Source organism: Sardina pilchardus, chromosome 10, assembly GCF_963854185.1.
Source record: "Sardina pilchardus chromosome 10, fSarPil1.1, whole genome shotgun sequence".
In the NCBI taxonomy this organism is placed as follows: Eukaryota; Metazoa; Chordata; class Actinopteri; order Clupeiformes; family Clupeidae; genus Sardina; species Sardina pilchardus.
In genome coordinates, this window is record NC_085003.1 from 34971518 (window position 1) to 34999049 (window position 27532).

Below are 27532 nucleotides of genomic sequence, written 5' to 3' on the forward strand. Positions count from 1 at the left end.
AATTTCTAAAGCATATATCTACCTATCTATCTACATTGTAGATCCATCACAAAATCTTCTTCAAGGACTCTGCCAAGGACCATGGCACACTATTTGCGAATATGACCAAGTTGAGGTAGGACTACATACTTTTTATTTGTTATAGTAATCACTTACATATACATTTTCTTTGTGACTGAGGTTGTGAACGCTGTTCAGCACCTCAAGTACTTTGATTGCAAAGCCATTCAACTCTGTATTGTGTTTCTTGAGTTAACCGTCTATAATGCTTCCCAGTTTCAGATGACTCTAAATCCACTGTGAACATGTCTGGATAATGTTCTTTGTTGTGGGATGGGAAACGCAGTCCTGACATCATGAACTCAGCTGTGCTATTCCCGGGGAGGTGGTATGAATTTATCTATGAACCATTACCGTATGAATGGGGAATGTGATGTTTGATTGGTTACTCACATTACAACATAAAACATAATAGAGTGAATGAATGAGTGTATGTGTCACTGCACTTACAAGTGAGACTAACCGTTGTGTGCAGTGGAAGTGATTGTGTGAGTTAGTGAATGAATGAATGAATGTGTCCCTTCACTTACAAGGGATGTGAATCAACTCCTGAGAGACTAACCGTTGTGTGCAGTGGAAGTGATTGTGTGAGTTAATGAATGAATGAATGAATGAATGAATGTGTCCCTTCACTTACAAGTGATGTGAAGCAACTCCTGAGAGACTGACTGTTGTGTGCAGTGGAAGTGATTGTGTGAGTTAGTGAATGAATGAATGAATGAATGTGTCCCTTCACTTACAAGCGATGTGAAGCAACTCCTGAGAGACTGACTGTTGTGTGCAGTGGAAGTGATTGTGTGAGTTAGTGAATGAATGAATGAATGAATGAATGAATGAATGTGTCCCTTCACTTACAAGCGATGTGAAGCAACTCCTGAGAGACTGACTGTTGTGTGCAGTGGAAGTGATTGTGTGAGTGAGTGAATGAATTTGTTCCTTCACTTATAAGGGATGTGAAAGCAGCTTCTGAGAGACTAACCGTTGTGTGCAGCGGAAGTGATTGTGTGAGTTAGTGAATGAATGAATGAGTGTATGTGTCCCTTCACTTACAAGGGATGTGAATCCGCTCCTGAGAGACTAACCGTTGTGTGTAGTGGAAGTGATTGTGTGAGTGAGTGAAGGAATTTGTCCCTTCACTCACAAGCGATGTGAAGCAGCTCCTGAGAGACTGATTGCTTTGTGACAACACAAATGTGTGTGTGGCCTACACTACATTGAAATACTTTCTCACCCCAGGTGCAGCAATGCCAAGAGTGGACCCCGTGCTGCGTTCAATGCTTACAGGGACTTTGTGATCAAGGACACGACTGCACTGTTCCTAGCAGCAACGACTGAGCATCTTGGTTTTCATCATGTCACAGGTTTACCTGTGGTGTAAAATAAACTGTTAACTCGCACATTGCTGTTGGTACCATCTTGATGACTGATTGAATTTAGAAGATGACAAATAAATGTCTGCATGTGTTGGAATACTCCCTCTCTTACTTAGGTCATGCTTTGTTTGTCCTGTTACAGATTGGCCTGAGTCCCTCATACCGGAAAACATTAAAGAGGCCTCTCTAGATGCAAAAAGGACTTGGTTCAACACATTCACTGCCCAAACGTGGACAAATATGTTCTTCTTCCTGACATGACCGAGGCTGCAGATGCTGCAAGCAAACCATCAGCTACACCAATTCAAAAGAACAAGTTCCCTTGTCATATGGAGGGGTTGTTCAAGAACATTCACCTACTTCAAAAGCAGACAAACCCACGAACTGAAGACACACAACCTGGTTATGCCTACAGACACCAACCCAATCATCCCCACACACTGTGACCACAAATATGAACACACCATTGCCAGACTGGGCTACATACAGCTTTATTCTTTTGGACATGATGCAGTAAAGGAAGGAGATGGTGAAAGGCTGATGCGTCTCTACACGGTAGCGTTGTTGTTCTACAAGGCCTATGGACACACAAGTTACGCATACAGTACTTTTCTCCTTACTGTTCAAATGAATGCCACGTTGTCTCCACAAGTTGCTCACAGTAGCTGCGTTTCCATTGACCATAAAATTGCGCAAATTAAAAGTTGCGAAAAGAAATGTGCTTAATGGAAACACACACATTTCGAAAAAACTTACATTTTTCGATAAAAAGTTTTTGCGCTCGGGTGAGGTGGTATTTCGAGCGTATCGAAATTTATATATTTCGCAAAACTGCAATGGAAACACTTTTTTCGCATCTGACGAGTCACGTGATCCAACAACCGGATGTTAGGAGTTACGAAAACGACGAAGAGGACTGTCGACAGGAAGTGGTACCGGGAGAATAATGTAAACAAATATATTTTTTTTTCATTAAAAGTGGCTCGTGTCATTCTAAAATGTTGAATCCACAGTTCCTCTGTGAACTCGCCGACAACACTTTCTCAAAAACGCTGCATACGCAACCGCTCAACTAGTTTTGTTTACCCATAGCAACAACGTTGCTATGCTTTGCTGGTTTAACGTGATGAGAACAGTGCTGAAAGAAATCTAGATTCTAGTTCTAGAAACTAATCAACTGGGCTGATCTACGAAATATTCCACTGACATGGCTGTGACAAGATTTAAGCTAGGCCTACAACAAACTCCTGTGAAATATGTCATTTTTAATTTTATGTTTCTGCCCCACCAAAACGTAGGCCTCCTCCGCTGGCTTATATCCTAATGACTGATAATCAGCGTTAGTGCCGTGGTGGCAATTTGAATGCATTTAGTGTAAATCTGGGTTATGTGATAACTGCCATGTCTCCTAATGACTTACAGCACGCGAGAATACACAAGATTTTAATTTAGTTAGCCGAATGTAATGGAAACACCGCAATTGCGAAAATTGTGATTTTCGACATTAACTCATTGAGTGCCAACAACGTAATATTGCGTTTTTAGCTCCCATGCGTAGAGTGCCAACAACGCAATATTGCGTTTTTCGCTTTTTTATAAAATTACGAAACTAGACACTCTAACTCACCTTATGTGTGATTTTTGGAAGTCTATCATGAAGAGAACTGAAGTAGATGACGATTAAAAACTCATGAAATCCTACAATCCGGAAATGTACGTCTGTCTTAAGTGGCTTATATCTCCGTTTCTAGAGGAACAACGGGGATTTTGATGAAAACTAGCCACTGTTTAGCTTGAGATTTCTCAGGAATGGAGACACGTAGAGATAAACGGTTTTCACCCACTGAGAGCTCAGAGTCTTACCTTTCAAATGAGCCATAGTATATGTCCATAACTACAACATAGAATACGCTGTGGCTCTACAAAAATAGTTAACAACGATCTAGCTTGCCGGCACTCTGGGACATAGCTTCCAAAAACAACGCGGCATTCAATCCCTGCTGAAAAAAACAGCCTGACCAGCTAAAGGTGGTTTGCTGGTTGACCAGCTTGTTAACCAGCTTGTTTGACCACCCTTTGATGGTTAACCAGCTAGACCAGCAAAACTCTCGCGAAAACACACCTCCAGCTGGTTTACCCAGCTTATGATGGTAATTCAGCTGGTTTTGATTGTCGTACCACCTTAAGCTGGTCATTTTAGTTGGTGTTGCTGGTCTACATTGCTGGTTTTTACTGGCCACGCCAGCTTATGTTGGTCATTCTAGAAAACCAGCTTGACCATCTTTGTCAAGCTGGACAGGCTGGTCACCAGCATGACCATCTTAAACCAGCTGTATCCCAAACGACAGGCTGGTCACACCAGCACGACCAGCTTCCTCAGATGGTCACGCCAGCATGTCTAGCTGGTGGCCTAACCAGCTACACCAGCAAAGACCAGCAATAAGAACTGTGTTTTGGGCAAAGACCAGCTAAAACCAGCTAAAACCAGCTACCAGCCTAAGCTGGTTTCTTGCTGTTTTTTTCAGCAGGGATGAGTTAAGACAATATCGACAAAGTTTTTGCGCATATTTGTAATGGAAACGCAGCTAGTGTCAAGTGGAACCGATTTTGGAACACGAGGGGAGGCAAGGGTCGAAACATTCCACTTGATCTACATCTGGAGCACTTAAATGGATTCTTGAAGTCTTTCCTTAAGGGCCTGGGGCCCAACTTGAATGAGACTTCTGCGGCCAGAATAAGCAGGTCCATAGGAGTAATGAAAGAAATGATGGCACGCACTGATATGGAGCTGGGGATATCTGGGCAAACTGGTGCTCACCATGTGGCCATGACAAAAGACATCCTCACCTTGGTGGAAACTCTGCAAGAGGCAGAGTGTTAAGGTTTCATTTCTGTCCGCCATGCCAACGTGTAATATGTTGTCTTCATCCATTCACCAAAAGAAGAATCCAGATAAATTTATTTAGGAAGTTTATTAAACGCTAGACTAGACATCTCAATGCACCGGCAACACACATCAGTACCCGAGGGAGCAGTAAGACGTTCTGACCAAGTTAAGTTTCACTTTCACTTAAAGCAACACCATTTGTCAAAGTAAAAATCCTCTTGATTCACACATGCGCACAATGAATTCTGGCACATTTTAACATACAGTCTGTATAATTGCATAACACAAAATAAGAGTAGTGAGTAACATAAAATAATACAGTATAAATCACATTGATAATGAGAACATAACTCAACACAGAGCTCTTCAAACAACAACCAGGTCGAGTGTATGCTGCCTTTCCAGGCTTCCAAAACAATCTGTTGGCCAAGCTGGATCACAAAGCACTGTGGAAATGGATTAGCCTGACGAGCCAGACCCACATCAAGATGTAGGGTCTGGACACTCACCGTAGACAGGGCTCAATCGGAGGGGTGGGATAAACAGTTGTCTTTCAAATTCCCTCCCCGCAATAGGATAACGCTAAACGAATCATCTTCTTGTTTTCAAGTAGCAGGATGCGTAACCTTCCCTCTCCACGCAATAGGATAACGCTAAGCGAATCATCTTCTTGTTTTCAAATAACAGGATGCGTTACCGTCGCAACTTCTGGTCGCATGACAGTCACCATTATGTTAAGCCCTGTGATTGGATCGCTGGTGCTGGGGGTTCTCAGCTCCCTGGCTCAATGGATCTTGCCTAGACTGCCCCGCCAGCCAAATTACATTTGCTGCCGCTAGGGGCGTCTAGATTTCTAGGCTAGAAATGGATGATAATGAAACTAAATGAATGGCGCAGTGTCCCATTGTAAACATTGAGAAAACACCTACACTGTGTTTGTTAATTGTACAGTATGTTTATTTAAAAAGTTTATGTTTTTACAATATTTTCACAGTTTGTCTTGCTTGGTGTTATTAAAAATATATGTTCTCAAGCTTTGTTGTAACTTCTGTAACAAAAAGTGTTCAAGCTAAAGACTTCAAGTTTTCTGTGAATAATGTTTGCTACCTACAGATTTCACATGGACATTTGTAAGCCATATGTGTTGATACTGATTGTGTAACAATCTTGTGAAATCAGAGGGAAAATGTATAAACAAAATGTTTGACAAACGTTTTTCTCTGGATGTATTAGGTATATTAAGCTAATATTTTGGCTAAGTTAGTTTAAATGGTTACTCTTTAGATGGTACATTTTTAAAGCAAATTTGAGATGGTCAAGCAGAAGGCATTTGTTGAATTGAGGCAGAATTACCCATTATTCATTTATTAATGTATCTAGTTTACTTATTAATTATTATTTACAATTAGAGTTTACCCTTTACATGGACAGGAGTATGATTTGTAATTAGGCCTACACTGTGCACACACAAAACATCACAGAGCTGATGGTGCTGTAGGCCTACATGACATGCATGGTGAATCTGGTTGTCCCAATGAGTCATTGGAATGTCCCTCAATCTGATTGAATGTCTGCCTCCTCACTTTCAGACTTTTCAGATGCCTCACTTTCCAACACTCCAACTTCCATGTCTGGCTCTCCATAACTTACTCTCTCTCCTCCTGCTCCTCACTCCCTCTCCTCCTCCTCCTCAGCTCTCTCTCCATAACTTACTCTCTCTCCTCCTGCTCCTCTCTCTCTCTCTATAACTTACTCTCTCTCCTCCTCCTCCTCAGCTCTCTCTCCTCCTGCTCCTCTCTCTCTCTCCATAACTTACTCTCTCTCCTCCTGCTCCTCAGCTCTCTCTCTATAACTTCCCTGCTGAAAAAACCAGCCTGACCAGCTAAAGGTGGTTTGCTGGTTGACCAGCTTGTTAACCAGCTTGTTTGACCACCCTTTGATGGTTAACCAGCTAGACCAGCAAAACTCTCGCGAAAACACACCTTCAGCTGGTTTACCCAGCTTATGATGGTAATTCAGCTGGTTTTGATTGTCGTACCACCTTAAGCTGGTCATTTTAGTTGGTGTTGCTGGTCTACATTGCTGGTTTTTACTGGCCACGCCAGCTTATGTTGGTCATTCTAGAAAACCAGCTTGACCATCTTTGTCAAGCTGGACAGGCTGGTCACCAGCATGACCATCTTAAACCAGCTGTATCCCAAACGACAGGCTGGTCACACCAGCACGACCAGCTTCCTCAGATGGTCACGCCAGCATGTCTAGCTGGTGGCCTAACCAGCTACACCAGCAAAGACCAGCAATAAGAACTGTGTTTTGGGCAAAGACCAGCTAAAACCAGCTAAAACCAGCTACCAGCCTAAGCTGGTTTCTTGCTGGTTTTTTCAGCAGGGTTACTCTCTCTCTCCATAACTTACTCTCTCTCCTCCTGCTTCTCAGCTCTCTCTCCATAACGTACTCTCTCTCCTCCTGCTCCTCAGCTCTCTCATGCTCTTTTTTTTTGCCTACAGGTGCAAAAAGGACTTAATGTCCTTCCTGCTCCTTTTCATGACAGCCAAGCCTACTAAAAAGAAAACGTAGAGGATTGTAACCTCTATGACTCGCAAAGCATTGGCATTTTGCATTTCACAAAAGCTAAATAGCCTAAGCTACTCTCAGTTATTTCATACATTTTACAAATAAATATGAAGTTACATATTGCTGCACAACGAACCTTTAAGAAAGATGAAGGTTCTCAGTGAACATGACTGACAGGCTATAGCTACTTACTTCATTGGCTTTCCTTATTCACAAACATAACAAGAGCAACATGTGTGATTGAGTGCCTAATACAAATAGTGTAGTGAAGAATAACAGTAAAACACGAATCCGTGCAAACAATGACATTACGAAATGAATCGTTTTCCTTACCTTCTTTGTTTTGCAGGTTAGTCCGTTCAGGGCTCCAGCTTAACCGTCAGAAGCAAAGTTCACAAATTCGCGCCACTGCTGGTCTCTTCCATAGACAGTGAAAGATACTGTAGGTCTCCTCAGGTAGCAGATAACAGCATGTGTAGCGCGTTGATGAGCGTCTAAACACATCGCGTAGGCTACTCGCATTAGTTCCGTTCTTCAAACGAGCGCATGTCACGGTAAGATATTAATCATTTAAATCATTGGCTGATCGGCGCAGGGGCAATAACGGGGGCCAAGAGCTATTTTACAGGGGCCTTGGCCCACCCCGTCTAAAACCGCCAATGCCTGTAGGAACCCTGAGTTGGCCCGCGGGCCGTAGTTGGACACAGGAGTTTGCTATGCATGCACTAGTAACTCCGTCTCATTTAACCTAGAGCCAAGGAGAGAGAATTTATGGAGCCTACTACTCGTTTTATTAGTCAACATATTAATTTTTACACTAGGCTAGACTACTCAAAAACGTGGGTAACGCCGGGACGAGCGTTACTGTTGACTAGGAACTGTAATGAGTTACGTTACTACGTTCCTGACAACAGTAATGAAATTACAGTAATTCTTTACTTTGTAACTCGTTACCCCCCAACACTGGCAGGCGATTCATTTTTCATATGCTGCATCCAAAAAAAAAAAAAGGTTCCAGATCCAATGTGGGAGATGCCGGAACATGTCCAAATGTAACAAAAATAACAGCAGTACATGCTAAACATTAAGCCCTGTGTGTAACACAATAACAGTAGTCCATACAATACATTTCGTTCAACATCATCAACATCCATAACCCATGTATCTACATGGGTAATAAATTGTGCTCTCCAGGTAGTTTATCAATATGGGTTATGAAATGTGTGTTGTTCTCTCCAGCTTTTGTATTCAGTTTATCAACATGGTTTATGACATGTGAGTTTTACTCTCAAGCTAGTTTATCAACATGGTCATGACATGTGAGTTTTACTCTCAAGCTAGTTTATCAACAAAGGTTATGAAATGTGAGTTTTACTCTCGAGCTATTGTATTTGTCATGGAAAGCCCCTTTCTCCAACTTATATGACAACACCAGTGCTTTAAATGAGTAAATGAGATGACCTTTTTTATCGACCTTTGTCAATATAGAAGGAAAGGGAAGTAAAAGCAGAAGTGAGACAATGACAGCACACGAGAGAGGGAACAGAGTGAGAGCAACAGCCCCCAGATCTTCCACGTGGCCAGACTGCACACAGTTCCTGTCTCAAAAGAGCCTCTTGGTTTCGACAGTTTGATGCGTGGGATTTTATGAAAAACTCCCACCTGCCGGGGTCGCCCCACATGCTGCTCATAAAGGGCCACTTCGTAACCCACATCAGCACATCGGTCACTTGGTCCTCAGCCGAGCCATCCATCACTATCTGCCGCCCAGCCGTCCTCCTGCTGCCCAGCTGCCCAGAACTCCAGTGACATCATGGCCGTGTCTCGTCTCCTCCTCCTCACCACCATGCTGCTTCTGGGGGCCGTCATGATCACAGAAGGTAACAGGGGGGGGTAACAGAGTCAACACTACAGGAGAGATGGGGGGGGGGTAACAGAGTCAACACTACAGGAGAGATGGGGGGGGGGTAACAGAGTCAACACTACAGGAGAGATGAGGGCCATCATGATCACAGAAGGTAACAGGGGGGGTAACAGAGTCAACACTACAGGAGTGATGGGGGGGGGGCATCATGATCACAGAAGGTAACGGGGGGGTAACAGAGTCAACACTACAGGAGAGGGGTTGAGGAGTGATCCATGTGACAACACTACAGGAGACAGGGGGGGTAGAGGAGTGATCCATGTGACAACACTACAGTGGAGAAGGGGGGTTGAGGAGTGATCCATGTGACAACACTACAGTGGAGAAGGGGGGTTGAGGAGTGATCCATGTGACCGTGATGACAGAATGACAGGAGGGGGAAATGGGGGGTTGAGGAGTGATCCATGTGACCGTGATGACAGAATGATAGGAGGGGGACATGGGGGGTTGAGGGGGCAGCTGCAGGGACAGTGGTAGCTGCAGCTATATGTACATATATGTATACCTACATATGTGTGTGAATGAGAACATGTGTGTATATGGGAATGTGTGTGTGTGAATGTGAATATGTGTGTATATGTCAATGGGGTCATGTGTGTATATGGGAATGTGTGTGTGTGAATGTGAATATGTGTGTATATGTCAATGGGGTCATGTGTGTATATGGGAATGTGTGTGTATGTGGGAACATGTGTGTGAATGGGGTCATATGTGTATATGGGAATGTGTGTGTATATGGGAACATGTGTGTATATGGGAATGTGTGTGTATATGGGAATGTGTGTGAATAGGAACATGTGTGTATATGGGGTCATGTGTGTATATGGGAACATATGTGTATATGGTGTGGTGTGGTATGTGAATGTGTGTGTTTGTGTTGCCTTGTAGGGCTGCGTATGGCCAGTGGCCCAAAGATGTGCTGCTTCAAGTTTGAAACTCGCCCACTGCCTCAGAAGCGTGTGATTGGCTACAGCCGCACCAGCTCACAGTGCCCTAAAGCTGCCGTGGTGTAAGTAGAGCTGCAGAAATGTCTGACCACTTATTCATATGAGACATTATTAAGGGAGTCATTTAGAAATGTCTGACCACTTATTCATATGAGACATTATTAAGGTAGTCATTTAGTTAGAAGAGTATCATAGAAACAGCAAATACAATGAAAAGCACAAGTTTTAATTAATTATCTATAACCTGAAGATCATTCTGACTTCCCTACAGCTGTGTTCATCTAAAAAAGCACTTAGATTTAGCCATGTCCATTTCTGTCTGTAGAAAAGCTATTGACAAAATCAAATAATTATGTATTTTCCTTAGTTAATATCAAGTATATGAACATAACTTTTGCAGTGGTTATGAAATAAATGGCAGATCATTGGTACTTAAAACAGCCATTCATGTATAGTCAGTTATACGTTGTGTTAGTAGAGAGCTTAGTCATAATGTATGGTCTACTTAACGATAACTTTACATAATATAACTCCATACCTCTATATAGTATACAGTATATAGTACAACTCTATACAGTATATAGTTTAACGCCATAACGTAATCCTCTACACTGATGTCTCTGCCCATAACTCTTTACAGTACATAGTATATGTATTATAACTCCGTTGATGTCTCTGTCCATCAGGCTTCAGACGGCGAGGCGTCAGGTGTGTGCACAGCCCTCTGAGGCCTGGGTGCAGAAGATCATCATCAGCATGGACGCCCAGAACGCTGGCGAGCAGAGCCCACTGTGAACATGAGGCCCTCACACACACACACACACTTTATTGAACACGAGGCCTACATACAAACATACACACTTTGTATTCTGTGCAAGATTTTGAATAGAATATAAATATATATATATTTCACAACTCTAGAGGGGACTCTTCAGTTGCCAAAAATACCTAAACCTGCATAGAGTACCTGAAAACTGTCATATTATTTTCACTGATTGCGAGGAATAAATGAATGTATGATATCTGTACCGTAGATAAAATAAGCTTTGGTTTTTTTTGTCAAACATTTACCTCTGAAGAGCATACACATGCCAATTGAACAAAGCTAATATAGTAATATTGTCCTGTATTGTATCCTGTAATCCTCATATTTCATATATCTTGACCTCACTTACATCTTGACCTCTTATGTAATAAACCTTATCAGTGTGAAATATTTACTTCATGTCTTTTTCGACCTTAGCACCCTGGAGATTTGAAAAACTGTTCCAAACACTCAATCTCCTAGTTTTTGTCCTAGAAACATATGAGTGACACCATTAGAATCCTTTAATCAACTAGTTTTAAAATATATCTACACAAGAATGTATGTAATATATGTACACAAGAATTTCATCTCCGAGTAGATGCAAGAGTGGGCTTGATCAGGTGCAGATCGCCAAAGGATCGCAACAGTACCTCATTTTTGAAAATCGGCCATACGGGTCACATGTTACATGCACACACTTTCCCTAGTTGAGGGAACCTGTAAGTGTGCGCGTGCATTTCACTTTTCATGTTGGTGAGTGATGGATTTACATTATACATCTGGACTTGATTATTTTGTAAAGAGGCACACAGCTGCATTGGCATAACATAGGCAATAGAGACATTATAATTGTGGTATTCCTTAATTTCTGTACATTGTTCCTAACCACCTACATTAAAAACTGCCCAACATATTTATTTAAGGCTAAAAAGAAGCTTCGCCTTGGGCTAGGCAGCTCACCCCACTAACAGAGTAGCAGCATGCCAGAGTAGGCTACAGCATGAAGCTGAGAGCTGCATAGGCTACAAAATGATTTATAAATATCTGCATACAGGTATTACGAACTTACAAACTAACTTGGCCATGGAACATCAGCCAAAACATGTTGTTGGCGTTTTATCATTTGATTAGATTCACCAAGGGGTTGGGTTGTTGTTGCTTTAGGCTACTCATTACAAGTATTCTGCTGGTCTGTTTACCAAAAAGCATAGGCTACTGCATGTCCCACAGCTGTCAGTAATCATGGCAACGACGTAATATGTTGCTATCTCGCTAGACCGTCCGAATCCCCGAAGCAGTTTGTAGCTACAGATGGTACGGGTTGAGAATGCACTTTTCTTTTCCACATAGGGAATGCCGCAGGTGCGGGATTTGTAATTAAAACTGCAACCGAAAGGGGGCAACATAAAGCCTACCTTACATTGCCAGACTTTGCAAAGATTTGGAAAAGATTTTTGAAAAACTACAGTCTCAGACCCTCTCACATCTAGAGACAATTCATTGAGTTTTTAGTCACAGGCCAGTCTCAGATTAGGATTTTGCAAAGACTGTGGGTCACTATTTACAAGACTGCTGCTAGATTCCTTCAAATTATTTCCATCGTGCAATAGGCTACACGTCATCATTCACAGGAAATCACATGATAGCCTACTCATATCAAAGTATTTTTTTCGCGTTTCTGCAGCATTGTTTGATGTGTGACATCACTAACAAATATAGAGTTGTTCTGTCACGTAGAACAGCCGACTAATAAATTATAAGAAATGAAATAACACATAATCATAAAGGCTACAGCTGTCGCCTATTTTGCCCCTTCCTGTTTCATGTTCGCGCAAGGTTACTATTGGTTTTTAATGTTCACGTCACTATTTGCATGAGCCACGACTGAAAAGACTTCCGATAATATCAAACATGTTTGATATTGTCGTAACGGCAAAACTAGAAAAAGACTGCCTCCGACGGACTTAAAACAGCTAAGATTGGCACCTTACACTAAACGATTTAGATGACGGGAGCGCGCTGCGATTTCAGTACAACTCCCAAGATTTCCGCCCGATTGTGGAAATTTAGTCGCCGACTGTTAAAACAGACCAAAATCGTGCAATGTAAGCCAGCCTTTAGACCGCCCTATTACAGTTTTTCTCAAATGGTAAAACACATTTCACAAACGTTTCCTCCATGTTCCCTGTTACGGTCAGGTTAGGGTGAGACACATGCAGATTGAAGGCTGCTCGAGCACCAGCTGATTGCTGGGCGGGGCAGGCGCGGAGTTTAAAAAATTGATTACAGGTGGACACCTGGAGGAAGCGGGGAGACGCCAGAGTGTCGCAACTGAGAGACACACCGTTTCGACCTGAACCAACATTCGACCTTTTGGAGTATCGTTATTATTTGTATGTACCACGTTGAGTCTGGCACCGGACATTATTTTAAGAAAACTGAACTAAACCACAACAACCGAACAACGGAGAGAGAGCTGGCCGCTCTCGGAGGAAGAGCAAGACCTGTGCTGGCCCGGCTTGCACGCTCGCCTTCGGAGCTGGTAAGGTTGTCTCTTGTGGCCTTCAGTAGTTACACACACCATCACCCACACTACTGACATAGCTTCACGTCCACGTTAACACAGACACGCAGGGTAAGTTACACTGAAGGTTGGCTAGCTATTAGAATCCCCCTAGACTTACGAGCGTATTTTGTAATGATTCAGATAGGCTGGCTTTTCGTATGCGGTTGTGTTTGGCATTCGCGTACGTGCGTTGTGGGTCGCTAGTTAATTCAACCCTCGGTTGTAACATTCCCCAATGTCTAAACACAATACCCTTTTCTAAAGCTACATAAGCACAAGCACAACTAACAGATATAGAGTTGCTCTGTCACGTAGAACAGCCGACTAATAAATTATAAGAAATGAAATAACAAATAATCATAAAGGCTACAGCTGTCGCCTATTTTGCCCCTTCCTGTTTCGTGTTCGCGCCGCAAGGTTACTATTGGCTTTTAATGTTCACGTCACTATTTGCATGAGCCACGACTGAAAAGACTTCCGATAATATCAAACATGTTTGATATTGTCGTAACGGCAAAACTAGAAAAAGACTGCTTCCGACAGACTTAAAACCGCTAAGATTGACGCCTTACACTAAACGATTTAGATGACAGGAGCGCGCTGCGATTCTAGTACAACTCCCAAGATTTCCGCCCGATTTTGGAAATTTAGTCGCCGACTGTTAAAACAGGCCGAAATCGTGCAATGTAAGCCAGCCTTAAAGGGATAATCCGGAGTGAAATGCACTTTAGATAAATTTTTCGGACGTTTGGGAGTACGTACGTTGAGTTGACACCAAAATCATGTCATTCGGATGTATTTTGAGAAAGTTCGAGCTCACCGTTTTTAGCCAAAACTCGTTAGCCTGGAAGTGACTCGGGCATGTCCTTTCGCTGCTACAAAACGCTATTTTTATACCTCTTCTACTGTTCCAAACAACACTACACTTACGTGGTAGTGAGTAGAGGGTCCCTAAAGCCAAACCGAAGTATCCCCACGTCTTTATGTGGTCGGGTAGAGAGTCCAGAATGAATTTAATCGAGTCAGTACCTCGAGTCAGTGTGATAGGTGCCAGTGATAATCATGATGATAGTGTCTGTAATTGACATGGTACAGACAGCAGGGCTAGTAAAAATAGGGCTCTGAAGAACTACAAAGTCACCCGCAATAGGAACTAATTTGACCAGGCTACTTTATTAGAATAGAATAGAAATAGAATATATACTTTTTTTGATCCCGTGAGGGAAATTCAGTTCTCTGCATTTAACCCAATTTAACCGAATTAGTGAACACACAGCACACAGTGAACACACAGTGAGGTGAATCACACAACCCAGAGCAGTGAGCTGCCTGTCCAACCAGCGGCGCTCGGGGAGCAGTGAGGGGTTAGGTGCCTTGCTCAAGGGCACTTCAGCCGTGGTGGACTGGTCGAACCGGCAACCCTCCGGTTACAAGCCCGATGCGCTAACCAGTACACCACGGCTGCCCCATTATTGTATAGTAACATAGGGATTGTGGTAATACTAATAGTTTACTATTGTTGGTTTACATGTGACTGTGGTCCTGTTCGTTTGTTATGTAGGAGAAATGACAAAAATCAAAGTAAAACTGCTCAAATGTGTTCAACAACCAGTATTTACTAAAAGCTGCATAATTTGACGTTATTGCCATCATGTGACGTCATAATATGCAAATTAGATGAGTAAATTGACCCCCTTCGTAAACTTTAGTTCATACTCAATGATTTCACATTTACAGTAGGACTTTATCTCTGACCACTTTCAAGCCATGGCCTTTTGAAATTTTTATGCAAAAATCCAAAAAAAAACTGGGCTAGAGGGTTAAGATTCAGTAACAAGAAAATGTGCCTTAATTTAAGATGACATTTAACTCATTCACTGCCATTGACGTCTTTAAACGTCAATTTTTCAATGGGGAGAGCTCATGGGTGGGCTTGGGAACGATCTGGCAAAGTTTCAGGCTTGTAAACAGACTGTACTAGTGATCCGAACCGCTAGATGGAAGCAGTGCCATTTGGATGATTAGTATCTGCCTGCAAAGAGCAGATACAGAGACATGCAACCAGCATGCAACAAGCTAACACTGAAGATCGGCCATAGTGGATCTAGTTTGCACGCGATGCAGGGAATAAATATGCTTACTCCTTACATCAAGGATGGAAAACATGTGAACGGTATGATCCATTTACATTGGATATTACTATATAGACTAACAACAACTTTGCTAGTGCTAGCTTGCTAAGTCTACCGTCCTGTTCAGAGTCTATAGCGACCATCAGAGTCCCTAGCAATCTTGACGAGACTGACGAGATGACAGTGCAATCGTGGGTGACATACTACTAAAATACTAACGTTAAAAAGTTGATTTTCACAAAAAGATCGTTTTCTCAATTTTTTGGTCAAAAACAGGTGTTTTTAACAAAACTAACCCATGTTCTTACTGACGATTACTAAAGAACGGAAAACGATAGAAACAAACTGTTTTTTCCTGGTGAAAGAAGAAAGTCTACTCTTTCATTTGGTACCTTCAGTGTTTACATAGTCATAAAGCTCACTGTTCGGTGGATCTTGGAAAAACAGTCAAAATGCTGTAAACGTCTGGCAGTATGGAGCGCTCTGCACTGAAAATGGCTGGCAGCCAATGAGTTAAGATTTAAGATTGTCTTAAAAACAGCAGTTTATGCTTATATTTATATTTAATTTATTCTGAGGCTGTAACAACTTTAAATATAGGTAATCTATTACACAGAATACCTTAAATTGTTCCCCTAGTTAAAGAAAAGCGTTATAGGACTTAATAGCCTACATTGGAAGGGATTTTCCAGTAAGCTAAAAAGGATTGTTCAACAGCTGTAACTAGCTGGCTAGGAGGTGAACTCACTGAACACGGGAAGCTTAGTCATCTTATAATTCATCTTACCTTAGTAATATTCGCTGAAATTATCCAAGTAGCAAAGCATGTTACAAACATGAACTGGACAATACTAGCTGGCCAGTTAGTCATGATCTTGACAGTCATCAGTGCACTACAACAAACTTTTTTGCTAACGTTTTGCCTAGCTTGGTAGCCTAGTCTAACCAGACATCCACGTGAATTCTGTTGATGTTAGTCTACCACACAATAACAATACGGCATGATTGATGGGCCTATTTGACAGAGGAAGCATTAGCGGAGTAGTCTCTTCACTAAGTCACAATGTAAGGGATAATCAACGACGCGCATGCGTTTATAGGAAAATAATGCACGTTCGAAGTGGTAATAAGGACCCGACGCCGCAGGCGGAGGGGACTTTACACTTCGATAAGTGCATTATTTTCCTATAAACGCACAGGGCGCGGAGTTGATTATCCCGCTTATACCACTGCTACTATCACTTTCGTTTATATTGCCGCTGTCTTAGATACAACGTTGTTGTTTTTACCGTTACATTGACATTGGCGAATTAATATTCAAGTGTAATAAGCCCAAAAGTAGGGAACTACTTCATAGCCGTGCGGTATATAGAAAAATAATGCACGTTCCAAATAGCGCATCACAATAGGAAATTTGACCAAGCAGTGGTATAATGTTTTATATTTACTTGAAAACTGTAATGTACCTGGGCTTGAACTTGAAGCAAAAGTATAATTATTGCAAGTTGCACTACTTTTTGTGTAGGTTTAAAGTATGTTAGTGAAATTTGCATAATACAAGTTATGTATTTTGTCTGCAATTGTCCATTAGAATCATGAGTGTCTCTTTGTAAACAGCATCATTGTCCATTGGGGATATGCAAACCTGTATTACTACTAGTGTGGAATTATTCCACAATATTCACTCATGACAGTAAAATAGACCATCCTAAGTCAATCTACTGCAGTAATTCCTCTCTCAACCAGTAGAAAATGTTGTGACCACCTGATTATGCATGGGGAAAAAAATACCGTCATATACCGTGAAACCGTCAGAATATTGAAAAATACCGTGATATGCATTTTTGCCCATACCGCCCAGCACTACTAGAGAGGCAAATTTGCCTTTAGATATATTTCACAGAAATACGGTGGAACAAATGTTGACACCTTCAATACTTAATAAATATTGGCATCCTCATTGTTCCCACACCTCCTCCGCCATGCTTCATAGTTGAAAACAAATGTAGAAACCATGTATTGTCAATGTAAAGTCAAGTGTTATTACATGTTCACAATGACGTGCCATGTCATGGTTCATGTCACTCTGTCGAAAACCTCTAGTAAAGTGTTGCCATTTTTTTTAACACCCATTCAGATGCTGTGCAGAGAGGACACGACGAAACGACACATGCATCTGTTGAGAGGGAGATAAAATCGTGGCTACGAAATGCCAGACAGGGGTGGCGGACAACGGCTAAGGTTCCTAGAGCAAACCAGGAACTCCGCTGCTAATGCTGCTGATGGTGCTAATGGTTTGCTCTAGGTTCCTAGGTCACACACGCACACACACGCACGCACGCGCGCGCACACACACACACACACAAACATACACATTTCACATTATTTATGTATTATTAATACTGATGTTGATGATATGTTCATGTTAATTAATGCATTGAATGTTAAACAAGGGAACTTTAAAGTGAAGCAATTCTAAGACAACCCGTTCTACTTTTGTCTATAATAAGATGTGCCAATGCAAAATGCCTTTTGCAACTGTTTCGGTAGCTGTACCCGATTGATTTTGTTAAACATCACTGACATTGGCATAGTCCTGAATGTACAGTATGCAAATGACATCTTTTGGTTTCACTGATTTGTATAACATGTTTTAATGTTCTTTTTACTTATACAGAGCCAACACCGTTGTTGTCAAGGTTCAAACTTCAAAAGTCTTAGCCCGATACATTTATAGTGTGTTTTTTACCTTTGAATTTTGACCTTTGAAAATCGTTTTTTTAAATAGCTGTGTTTATACTGAATTATAATAAAAAGTAATTTCATTACATCCACTTTACTCTCATACAATTATTGTGGAGGATCTCTGGAATATAACCATATGTGCCACTTTTGCATAGACATTTTTAGTTAGATGAAAAACTTAAAAATCTCAGGGTATAGCTGACTGCCTCAAAGTGTGTGAAAAGGCCCCGGACCTCCAAGTGTAAAGGCAGTTATGTCATTGATGCGGTATCCGCCGTTCATTCCGACATACCAGCACTCCGACATGGACGTCCAATTGTCGTAGTGGAGGCATGTCTCTTTATGGGAAAAGGTCCCACCACTCCGACATTTTTTTTTTTCATGGTCGCAGTGGCGGTATTTAACTTTTTTTTCAAACAACGTGCCATTCCGACATGAGGTCATTAATAGGCTATTAATGTCATAACTATATCCAATTGTGTAAAATAATAAAGATTCACATTTAAAATGTCATTGTGAAGACTTCTTGATATGGTTATGTGTCTGTTGCATGCGCGACTCGGGGAGGTGAAAGCAGTTCTGTACATGGCAAGTTCTCATTATTCGCGGACTAAGTGGAGCTAAATTAAGTTATTATTTTGCTGTCACTTCGTCTATTTTATGGCCTAGAAGGTTGTATTTGGTATCTGTGGATAGCTCTAGCTATCCTCTTTTATCTGACATGCAAGCCATACATTTTTGACCACAGTGTCACGAGTAAAGCAAACGAAAGTAGCGGTAGCCGAAGTTATGACATTCTTATTTGTTTGTAACTTCGTCTGATTTTATAATACGAAATGATCGATGTATTTGGTATCAATGCAAAGCTCTGCTTCTCCTCTTTCATTTGATATGCGTGTCATGTCTGTGCGATGCCTGGTCCCGGAGTAATTCAAGCGAGAGCCGTGGCTGCGTGGGTGAACGCAGAGCAATATAGACTGTAAATATGATATACTTTGATTTAAATTCATGATTTTATTTTATTTTCATACTTGATCGTACAGACACGTGTCTAGTCTCGTTGGAAAGCCCCGGTTCTGTTCTTTCATGCAATATAGGTCTCATCTCGTTGTGACTAATAATCGCGGAGCAATGTAACAGAGAAGAATGGGTGTGTTTTTTGACGCACTTTGCGTCCGTCGGGCTCATAGGGTCCGTTAAATTGACTTGGAAAAAAATAGGATTTGTAAACTGTCGGAATGGGGGTACTAAAATGTGTCGGATTGGCAGCATGTCTAAATAGCAGCATGTCGAAATAGAGGCATGTCTAAATGGAAGCATGTCGTAGTGGTGGCATGTCTGAGTGGCAGCATGTAACCCATTGATGCACGTCATTGCGCGATGTTATGTTTGTGATAAACTTCGATTATTGAACCAATTTCGGGTTGTTGTACCTGTTTCCTCCTGAGGTCGCACTTTCTGCTTCTCCCTTTTTAATGCGTACGCATGGGTCAGAGCTTCCGTGGAGGTGCGCACATTTTACCGTCAAGTTCACTTTTTATAAATACCAAAGCTTGCATAGAACGATGCGTACGCATTCTTTTGTGCGTACGCATCGCTTATATATGAGGCCCCTGGTCCGGACTCACATCATTCGCCATGTTAGCAGCCGCCACGTTAGCTGATTTCTGTTTCTGAGTCGATAACTTAGATGACAACGATACCTGCTTTTTTGCGTTTGTAGGCATTTCACTGACTCACTGTGATAACAAATAAAACAATTTGATGTCGAAGTAACAGGAATAGATCTGTTTTTTCATTAAAAATAAGGAGGTGGGTAAGGAGCTCTAGTTCTCAGCGACCATCGCGGTTGTTGGTCACGTGACCTCCTCCTCCCTCCTCTCTGTTGAGGTCCTCTACCTCCTCTCCATCTCACTCCTCTCCCTTGAGGTCCTGTCCCTCCATATCATGGTCCTTGTCCTGAGAGCAGACGAAGGAAAGACGTAAGAGTTTTTTTTTACAATTAATGAATAATTTGGTTTCATGAAATATACTGCCAAAAGTGTTTGCTCACCTGCTTTGACTCCCATATGAACTTCAGTCACATCCCATTCTCATCCATAGGGTTTAATATGATGTCAGTCCACCCTTTGCAGCTACAACAGCTTCAAAGGGTGGACAGACGTCATATTAAACCCTATGGATTAATTATGGGATTATGGGATGTGACTGAAGTTCATATGGGAGTCAAGGCAGGTGAGCAAACACTTTTAGCATATAGTGTATATAGAGTAATAAAAGACTTGAGTAATCAAAGGAAATTAATTTCATTTGTTAATTATTAGGAATACTCAAAAGACACTTGAGTAAAGTCTGGAAGAAGAAATACTGAGAAATCTAAAATATTAACCTAGTTGATCACACATTTGTTTATTACAGAATGGAGTACACTTTTAACAAGAATATGATTTAACTACTCATTAAAGGGGAACGTGTTCACTGGATAATGTGTTGTGAGTCTATAGACATCACAGTTAAATGCACTTACTTCAAACAGGACATTGGGGGATGCCAGCCAATCCCCCTCAACAGTTAAATGCACATACTTCAAACAGGACATTGGGGGATGCCACCCAATCTCCCTCAACGTTTCAGGAACTGCCCCTCTGTGCCCCTACAGGCAGCTGCTGGGACTTAAAGGAGGCGGCCAGTCTCAAGCACGATGGTGCCAGTGTCCTTCCCAAGCTCTGCCTCTACGATGATCAGTGCTGCATCTCTTTGCTGGAGAAAGGTAACAAACGTGTTGATCATTCAGTCATTTTCACTGAGGACACCAGCAGGACATAGTTAAGGCTACAGTGACATTACTTATCAATCATAATTTATTATGGTCATGATGGTATGATGCTTTGTCCAAACAATACAATAAATCAAAATTAACAGTTAACAGTTTAAACAGTTGGTAAGACTACATTAACAATAATGAATAATAAATAAATAATAATTATGAAGTATGTGCAGAACAGATACGTCTTTAAACCTCTTGAATGACCCGAAACTATCACAGGATCGCAGAGCACTGCACTCATTCACCAACTAGGACCCACTGAAGAAAAAAGCGTTGTTGCAAGGTTGCGTTTATGGCTTCTTGACGCAACAGATGCTCAGACCACAGTGGGGGTTTGGGAATGTAAAGCTATAGATCATAGAAGAGTAACTACTATTAGCCATCTTTAGTGAATCAGCTGTCAGTAGGGTGCGGGGACTCTAGGCTTTAGACTATAGGCTAAAACAGACATAATTTCCCATTGTATTTACTTTGGAAGTTTCCAATTGTGTGTCTGATTGCTAAAAAAGCTCTATGGCCGAGAGCTTGAACAAAATAGAAGATCATTTTGCAAAGGTGTAAGTAAGTGTGCAGAAAGTTCATCCTCCCTGTCAGCTTCTCTGAGCATACCAGCATGACATGACACTGTATTATAATTGAAGAGTTCTTTTCCACCATTTCAATGAATTTTCATAAATCATTTTTTTACATTTTGTTTTCCAAGTAAATTCAGTGGAGCTATATTAGGTTATGTTTAGTTGATTTATCTTTACTCAGTCAAAGCAAGACAACTGCATTTTTATTGATTTTACCTGAAATACACAATTAAAAAACAATACTTTTTAATGTTTTAAAAAAAAATGGATTTACAGCGTTTTGGAAAAATAATAATAATAAAAGAGCTCTTCAATTGTATATTGTTCTCTTGATACTCACGGTCACAGTGGTGTATGCTGTGCTGTTATGTGTTTTCCCGTAGGACTTGTTCGCATTTAGCTTTAGGTGGCTAAACGTAAGCCATTGGCCCTCAGTGATTTCCTCTAGAGCAGCCTCCCTCCAGAGGGTTACGCCAATATCCACACCTCTGTGTGATATTTTTGTCTCTCTCATGGGAATGGGGGATCCCCTGAGGTTGACTTTTCGTATTTCTGCAATCTAAGGGAAGACAGACAGGTGTTATTAAATTATGCTAAACATCACAGACTTAACCTTAACCAATTTTGTTGTATACAGCATAGCCTAAGACTGAAATATTACAATTATAAAAACACTTCTGTGCTGTACTGATTTCCTACTGATATCCAGTCAAAAACATTTAAAGAGAAACTATGCAGGAAACCCATGAATAGGACTTCCTGCTTTCAATGATGTAAAATTATGATTTTTACATCATTGAAAGCAGGAAGTCCAACATTGAAATCCGTATTTCTCCCATCTCAAGGCAAACTGAGGGAATGATGCACGACCATTCAAAAACATGACTGTTTTTCTAAAGATACAAAGCTTAATGCTAATCGGTGAAATGTCCCTTTAAATGTTTTATCAATATGATTTCTCACAATGTCTGACACATTATATGTGGTAAATACCAAGAATACATCTTTAAAAATCAAATTAATACTAGTACTGGTTTTACTATTAACTTTAAATAAACATGTTTGTGTATTACCATATGACTATGGCAGATGGTTTGAATAAAAAAAAAATCTTTCTGTTTTACTCACGATAGATGAACACCAAAACATTCTATGGCGTATGACCACACACTTTTCTGGCCCTTGTGCCTGAAAATCCCCAGGATTCAGTTGGAAATCTTAGTGATGATGACCCTACAGATGATCCAGATTATCTGCCCACACCAGCAGATGATAGTGGGGACACTTCTTTGATTCTATGGATGAGGAGCCCATCGCCACAACGAGCTCATCCTCTAAACCTCCATCCAAGAAGAGGAGAAAGGGGGAAACGTCCCTCAAAACAGTTTCCTTGGTAGAGCTAGGGGACAAGCCTTGACCCTAAATCAACCTCAGGTACAAAGCAAGAAGGCGCAAGAAGACCGTGGCAGTATGAAGACATTGAGGCATTCCAGGTTCCAGGCTCAAGTTTTAACCCCCCTGATGCTATAAAAACACCCTTTCAGTATTTTAAAACACTCTTCACTGATGAGATGATTGAACATATCTCTCAGCACACCAATCTCTACTCTGCCCAGAAATTGGGGAATCCAATCAGGACCAGCCCTGAAGAGATTGAAAAGTTCCTGTCTATGTTACTTTTCATGGGTGTTTTCAACTTCCCAGCCATGGATGACTATTGGCACAATGAGTTACATTTCAGTGTGATAGCTGATATAATGCCAAGGAGAATATTCAAGCTGTTACGCCGGTTCCTTCACTTAAATGATAATCAGCAGTGCGATGGAAGTCCAGACCGGTTCTACAAAATTTGCCCCCTTTTTGATATGCTTCGTCAGCAGTGTCTTCTGATCCCGTCAAACTTACCAGCACAATGTGGATGAGGTCATGGTGGCATATGAAGGCACAAGAGCTGGCTCTCTCCGTCAGTACATCGCCAACAAGCCAGATAAGTGGGGCTTCAAGTTGTTCTGCAGTGGGGTATACTACGAATCTCGCTGAACATAACCAAGCTTTCTTAGGATAACCTGGATTGCTAAAAACGAAAGTCGCAATCAGAGTTGAGTGGTACTACGAAACTCACTCACGGATGAATTTATCAAACTAGGCTTTCAGCTCAGATCTGTGCACGTTCTCGTGGTTGGGGTGACTTTGACCAATCGGGAAACGTGGAGACGCACAAGGCCGCCTTAAAAATTATAACTTCCGCATTTATGAGCGGTAGCAAAATCTAGGGTGGTCTTTTTTAGTGTCCAACCTATAACATCAAACAATCGATATTGTATGCTATGCATGTCCATAAAAGTGATATATCTGCATGCGCAACATAGTTAAAGCGCCTTCGAGTTTAAAAATGTTTGAAGAGGCGGAGTTGCTCCAGTAGATGCGATGACAGATTCTCACACGTGAGATGACTTCGTTTTTCAAGATAATTGAAATAATTGGTCAGTAGTCAGTAGGATTAGTCAGAGGGCGGTGATTTTTCACGATTTGAGCTATAAGTTAGCACATAACCTGCTTCTGACCAGGTTTGGTTGCGAGCATAAGATACCATGGTGATACAGCGACGCTAAAACAAATCCACTTTTGTATGACAGCATACCCTGGCTTTGAGCGCAACATACCTCGCTAACCCACTAATCGAGATTCGTAGTATACCCCACAGGGCCAGTTCATCTGACATCATCCATGACCTGCTGCTGTATCAGGGTGCATCCACTTTCTTCAACATTACTGTAACTGAGCAGGAGGAGGCGCTGGCTCTAGGGGCCAAACTGGTGACAACGTTATGCAAAACTATACCACTGCCCTGTCTTGCAGTTGTGTTCTGTGACAACTACTTCATCAGTTTTTACTTGATCCAGAACCTGCATGGAAACCTGAGCCTCAAATGCATTGGCACTGTCTGACCAAACCGCATGGGTGGAGCAACCTTGAAGACGGACAAAGAGCTGATGAAGGAAGGACGTGGAGCTTTTTGACTACCGGTCTGCTGAAGGGGTGATAGCAGTCAAATGGGTTGACAATAAATGTGTTAATCTGCTTAGCAATGCCTGTGGGATCGGGCATGGGATTTCCTCTGTCAAACGGTGGAGCAAAGAGGCCAACACAAAGATAGCCGTCCCGTGCCCTTCACTCATCCCTGCCTACAATCAGCTTAGGGGAGGCATTGTTCTCTCTGACAGACTGGGGCACTTGTACAAGACCCCAGTGAAATCAAGGCGATAGTACTTCCCTGCTGAAAAAAAAGCAAGAAACCAGCTTAGGCTGGTAGCTGGTTTTAGCTGGTCTTTGCTGGTCTTTGTCCAAAACACAGTTCCCTGCTGAAAAAAACAGCAAGAAACCAGCTTAGGCTGGTAGCTGGTTTTAGCTGGTTTTAGCTGGTCTTTGCCCAAAACACAGTTATTATTGCTGGTCTTTGCTGGTGTAGCTGGTTAGGCCACCAGCTAGACATGCTGGCATGACCATCTGAGGAAGCTGGTTGTGCTGGTGTGACCAGCCTGTCATTTGGGATACAGCTGGTTTAAGATGGTCATGCTGGTGACCAGCCTGTCCAGCTTGACAAAGATGGTCAAGCTGGTTTTCTAGAATAACCAACATAAGCTGGCGTGGCCAGTAAAAACCAGCAATGTAGACCAGCAATACCAACTAAAATGACCAGCTTAAGGTGGTACGACAATCAAAACCAGCTGAATTACCATCATAAACTGGGTAAACCAGCTGAAGGTGTGTTTTCGCGAGAGTTTTGCTGGTCTAGCTGGTTAACCATCAAAGGGTGGTCAAATAAGCTGGTTAACAAGCTGGTCAACCAGCAAACCACCTTTAGCTGGTCAGGCTGGTTTTTTCAGCAGGGTTGTAATTGAAATGTCTGTGTTTAGATTTGCCAGAGCATAATGTTATCCTGGACGTGAGGACTCGCTGGAATTCTCTTTACCTCATGGTGGAGCGGTCTGTGGAGCAGTTCCCTGCAATCCAGGCAGCTTGCCTCGATCAGAGGCTAAGAAGGCCAATGGAGAGGGACAGGTGAGGTGATAGACAAAAGGGTCACTTGTAATAATGATGATTTAACTTTTGTTCATGTTTTCATTAACTTTTTTTCATTATTGTTTATTATCCACAGACTAGAGAGGCTCACAGAGAGTGATTTCGAAAAGGCAGAGGAATTGATGCAATGCATGAAAGTCTTGTACACTTCAACCCTCTGTGTGTCAAGTGACAAGTCCCCCACATGCAGCCAATCATCCCAATCCTCACAAAGCTGGAGGCACATTACTCAGCTGCTGATGAGGACAATCCCTTTGTGACTGCTATAAAGCAAAGGCCATGGCCCATGACCCTCAGACAGCAGAGAGATTTTATGTGGCTTTGCCCGATAAGGAGAAGAGCTACCAAACAAGGAAGCTGCGACTCAAAGCACTAGAGATGGCTGCAAAGGAAGAGGAATCCCTGAGTACACCTGAGACGAGCTCTGATGAAGATGAACCTGTGCTAGATGATGAGTCTGACTTTGCCTCCTCCCTTTCATCTGGAGAGATAAGAAGGCTGCAAGCCAAATATAAGAGGCCTCATCCAGAAGCCATTGTTAGCATTACCTTCGGAGAGGAACAAGAGGAAAGTCCCTGGTCAAAGTCCAAAAGGAGACTTGATTTCTCTCATCAGTCTGAGGTTCCAGAGAACGTATGTATTCGCATTCACACACCATCAAAATGTTCAGTGGTACTCCACAGACTGGAGTATACATCACATCATTGTGAGAAGCCAGCTGAACAAGCGCCATCTCTTACCCATGAAGCATCAGAAAAGGGGTTGAAACCAACAAAAACCCCAGCTGAGGAGAGGGGGGAAACCCAAGATGCGGAGCACTAGCCTGATTATCATCGACTTTCAAAGGCTCTGCGAGACTTTAGTCTGACCAACAGCCTGTGCTAGCACGGTTTCTTGCCAGCGCTGGTTGACCCGCCTCCTTTAAGTGCCTCGGTTTGCTACTGGTAGATGTCAGAAAGCGGATTGCCGAGTTTAAACCAATAACAACACTCTTTCCGCTGCCTTGAACACGCCTCTACCCAGAGCCGTTGGAGCTGCTCAAAGTTGATTGGTTCTCGACCAAAGGGGGCAGTTCCGCAGATTTCGGGAACTCAGAAATCCTACTCAATGAGCAGTTGACCAGACCAGCAGCAAAAGCCTGAAGGCGTTGCGTCACTGGGAGGGCGTGCCAGGCTAGCGGAGCACATACCTCCACTGGAGACTCAGCCAGACTCCCAGCCATGTTCCCAGCCAATCCCTGACACCCCGGCAGAAAATATGGCTGAGAACCCAGATGCAGAATGCATACCTCCACTGGAGACTCAGCCAGACTCCCAGCCATGTTCCCAGCCAATCCCTGACACCCCGGCAGAAAATATGGCTGAGAACCCAGATGCGGAGCTAGCGACACTGGGGGATGAGCTTGACTCCCTGCCAGGTTCCCAACCAATCCCTGACACCCCGGCAGAAGATATGGCTGAGAACCCAGATGCAGAATGCATACCTCCGCTGGAGACTCAGCCAGACTCCCAGCCATGTTCCCAGCCAATCCCTGACACCCCGGCAACATAGCCCTCCCCTCCGCCATCCACTCCCAGCATTCCCACCTCCCCCGTCCCCCCCATCCCACAAAATGCACAGCCGTGCACATCTGATCAGACCGCATGCCCCAGCCAGACTGCCAATATACGCCCACGCAGAGCCACTGCCAAATGGAGCCGACCGAACCCCCCCCCCCCCCCCCCCCCCCACCTACAGACGGCGACGGGAGGCCCCCCGCGGACGAGCAACGCCACCCACGAACGGACCCCGACCGGCCCAGAGCACCCAGCCACACCACCCGGGCGCGCAGCCCAGACATGATGCGCAAGCCCACCCGGGGAAGGCCCATGACCGAAACAGCGCAAATGGACAAAAGCCCGCACGCGCAGTGAATGAACAAATGCCCGCACACGCAACAGACAGCACGCGGGACCCTCCCCCCCAAGCTACACTATAGAGGACAGGACAGGGAGAGAAGGAAAGAGGGAGAGTTGAGAGAGACAGAGGGAG

General features: G+C 42.7%; 1 protein-coding gene across 1 annotated transcript; it reads left to right on the forward strand.

Annotated features, from left to right (window-relative positions):
* The first annotated feature begins 8595 nt into the window (after nucleotides 1–8595).
* Nucleotides 8596–10979, forward strand: LOC134093773 (C-C motif chemokine 3-like 1). The gene is made up of 3 exons (XM_062547012.1): nucleotides 8596–8774; nucleotides 9707–9827; nucleotides 10452–10979. Exons 1-3 carry the CDS (start codon nucleotides 8708–8710, stop codon nucleotides 10558–10560), a joined length of 297 nt encoding a protein of 98 aa, XP_062402996.1. The 5' UTR covers nucleotides 8596–8707; the 3' UTR covers nucleotides 10561–10979.
* Nucleotides 10980–27532: the final 16553 nt, after the last annotated feature.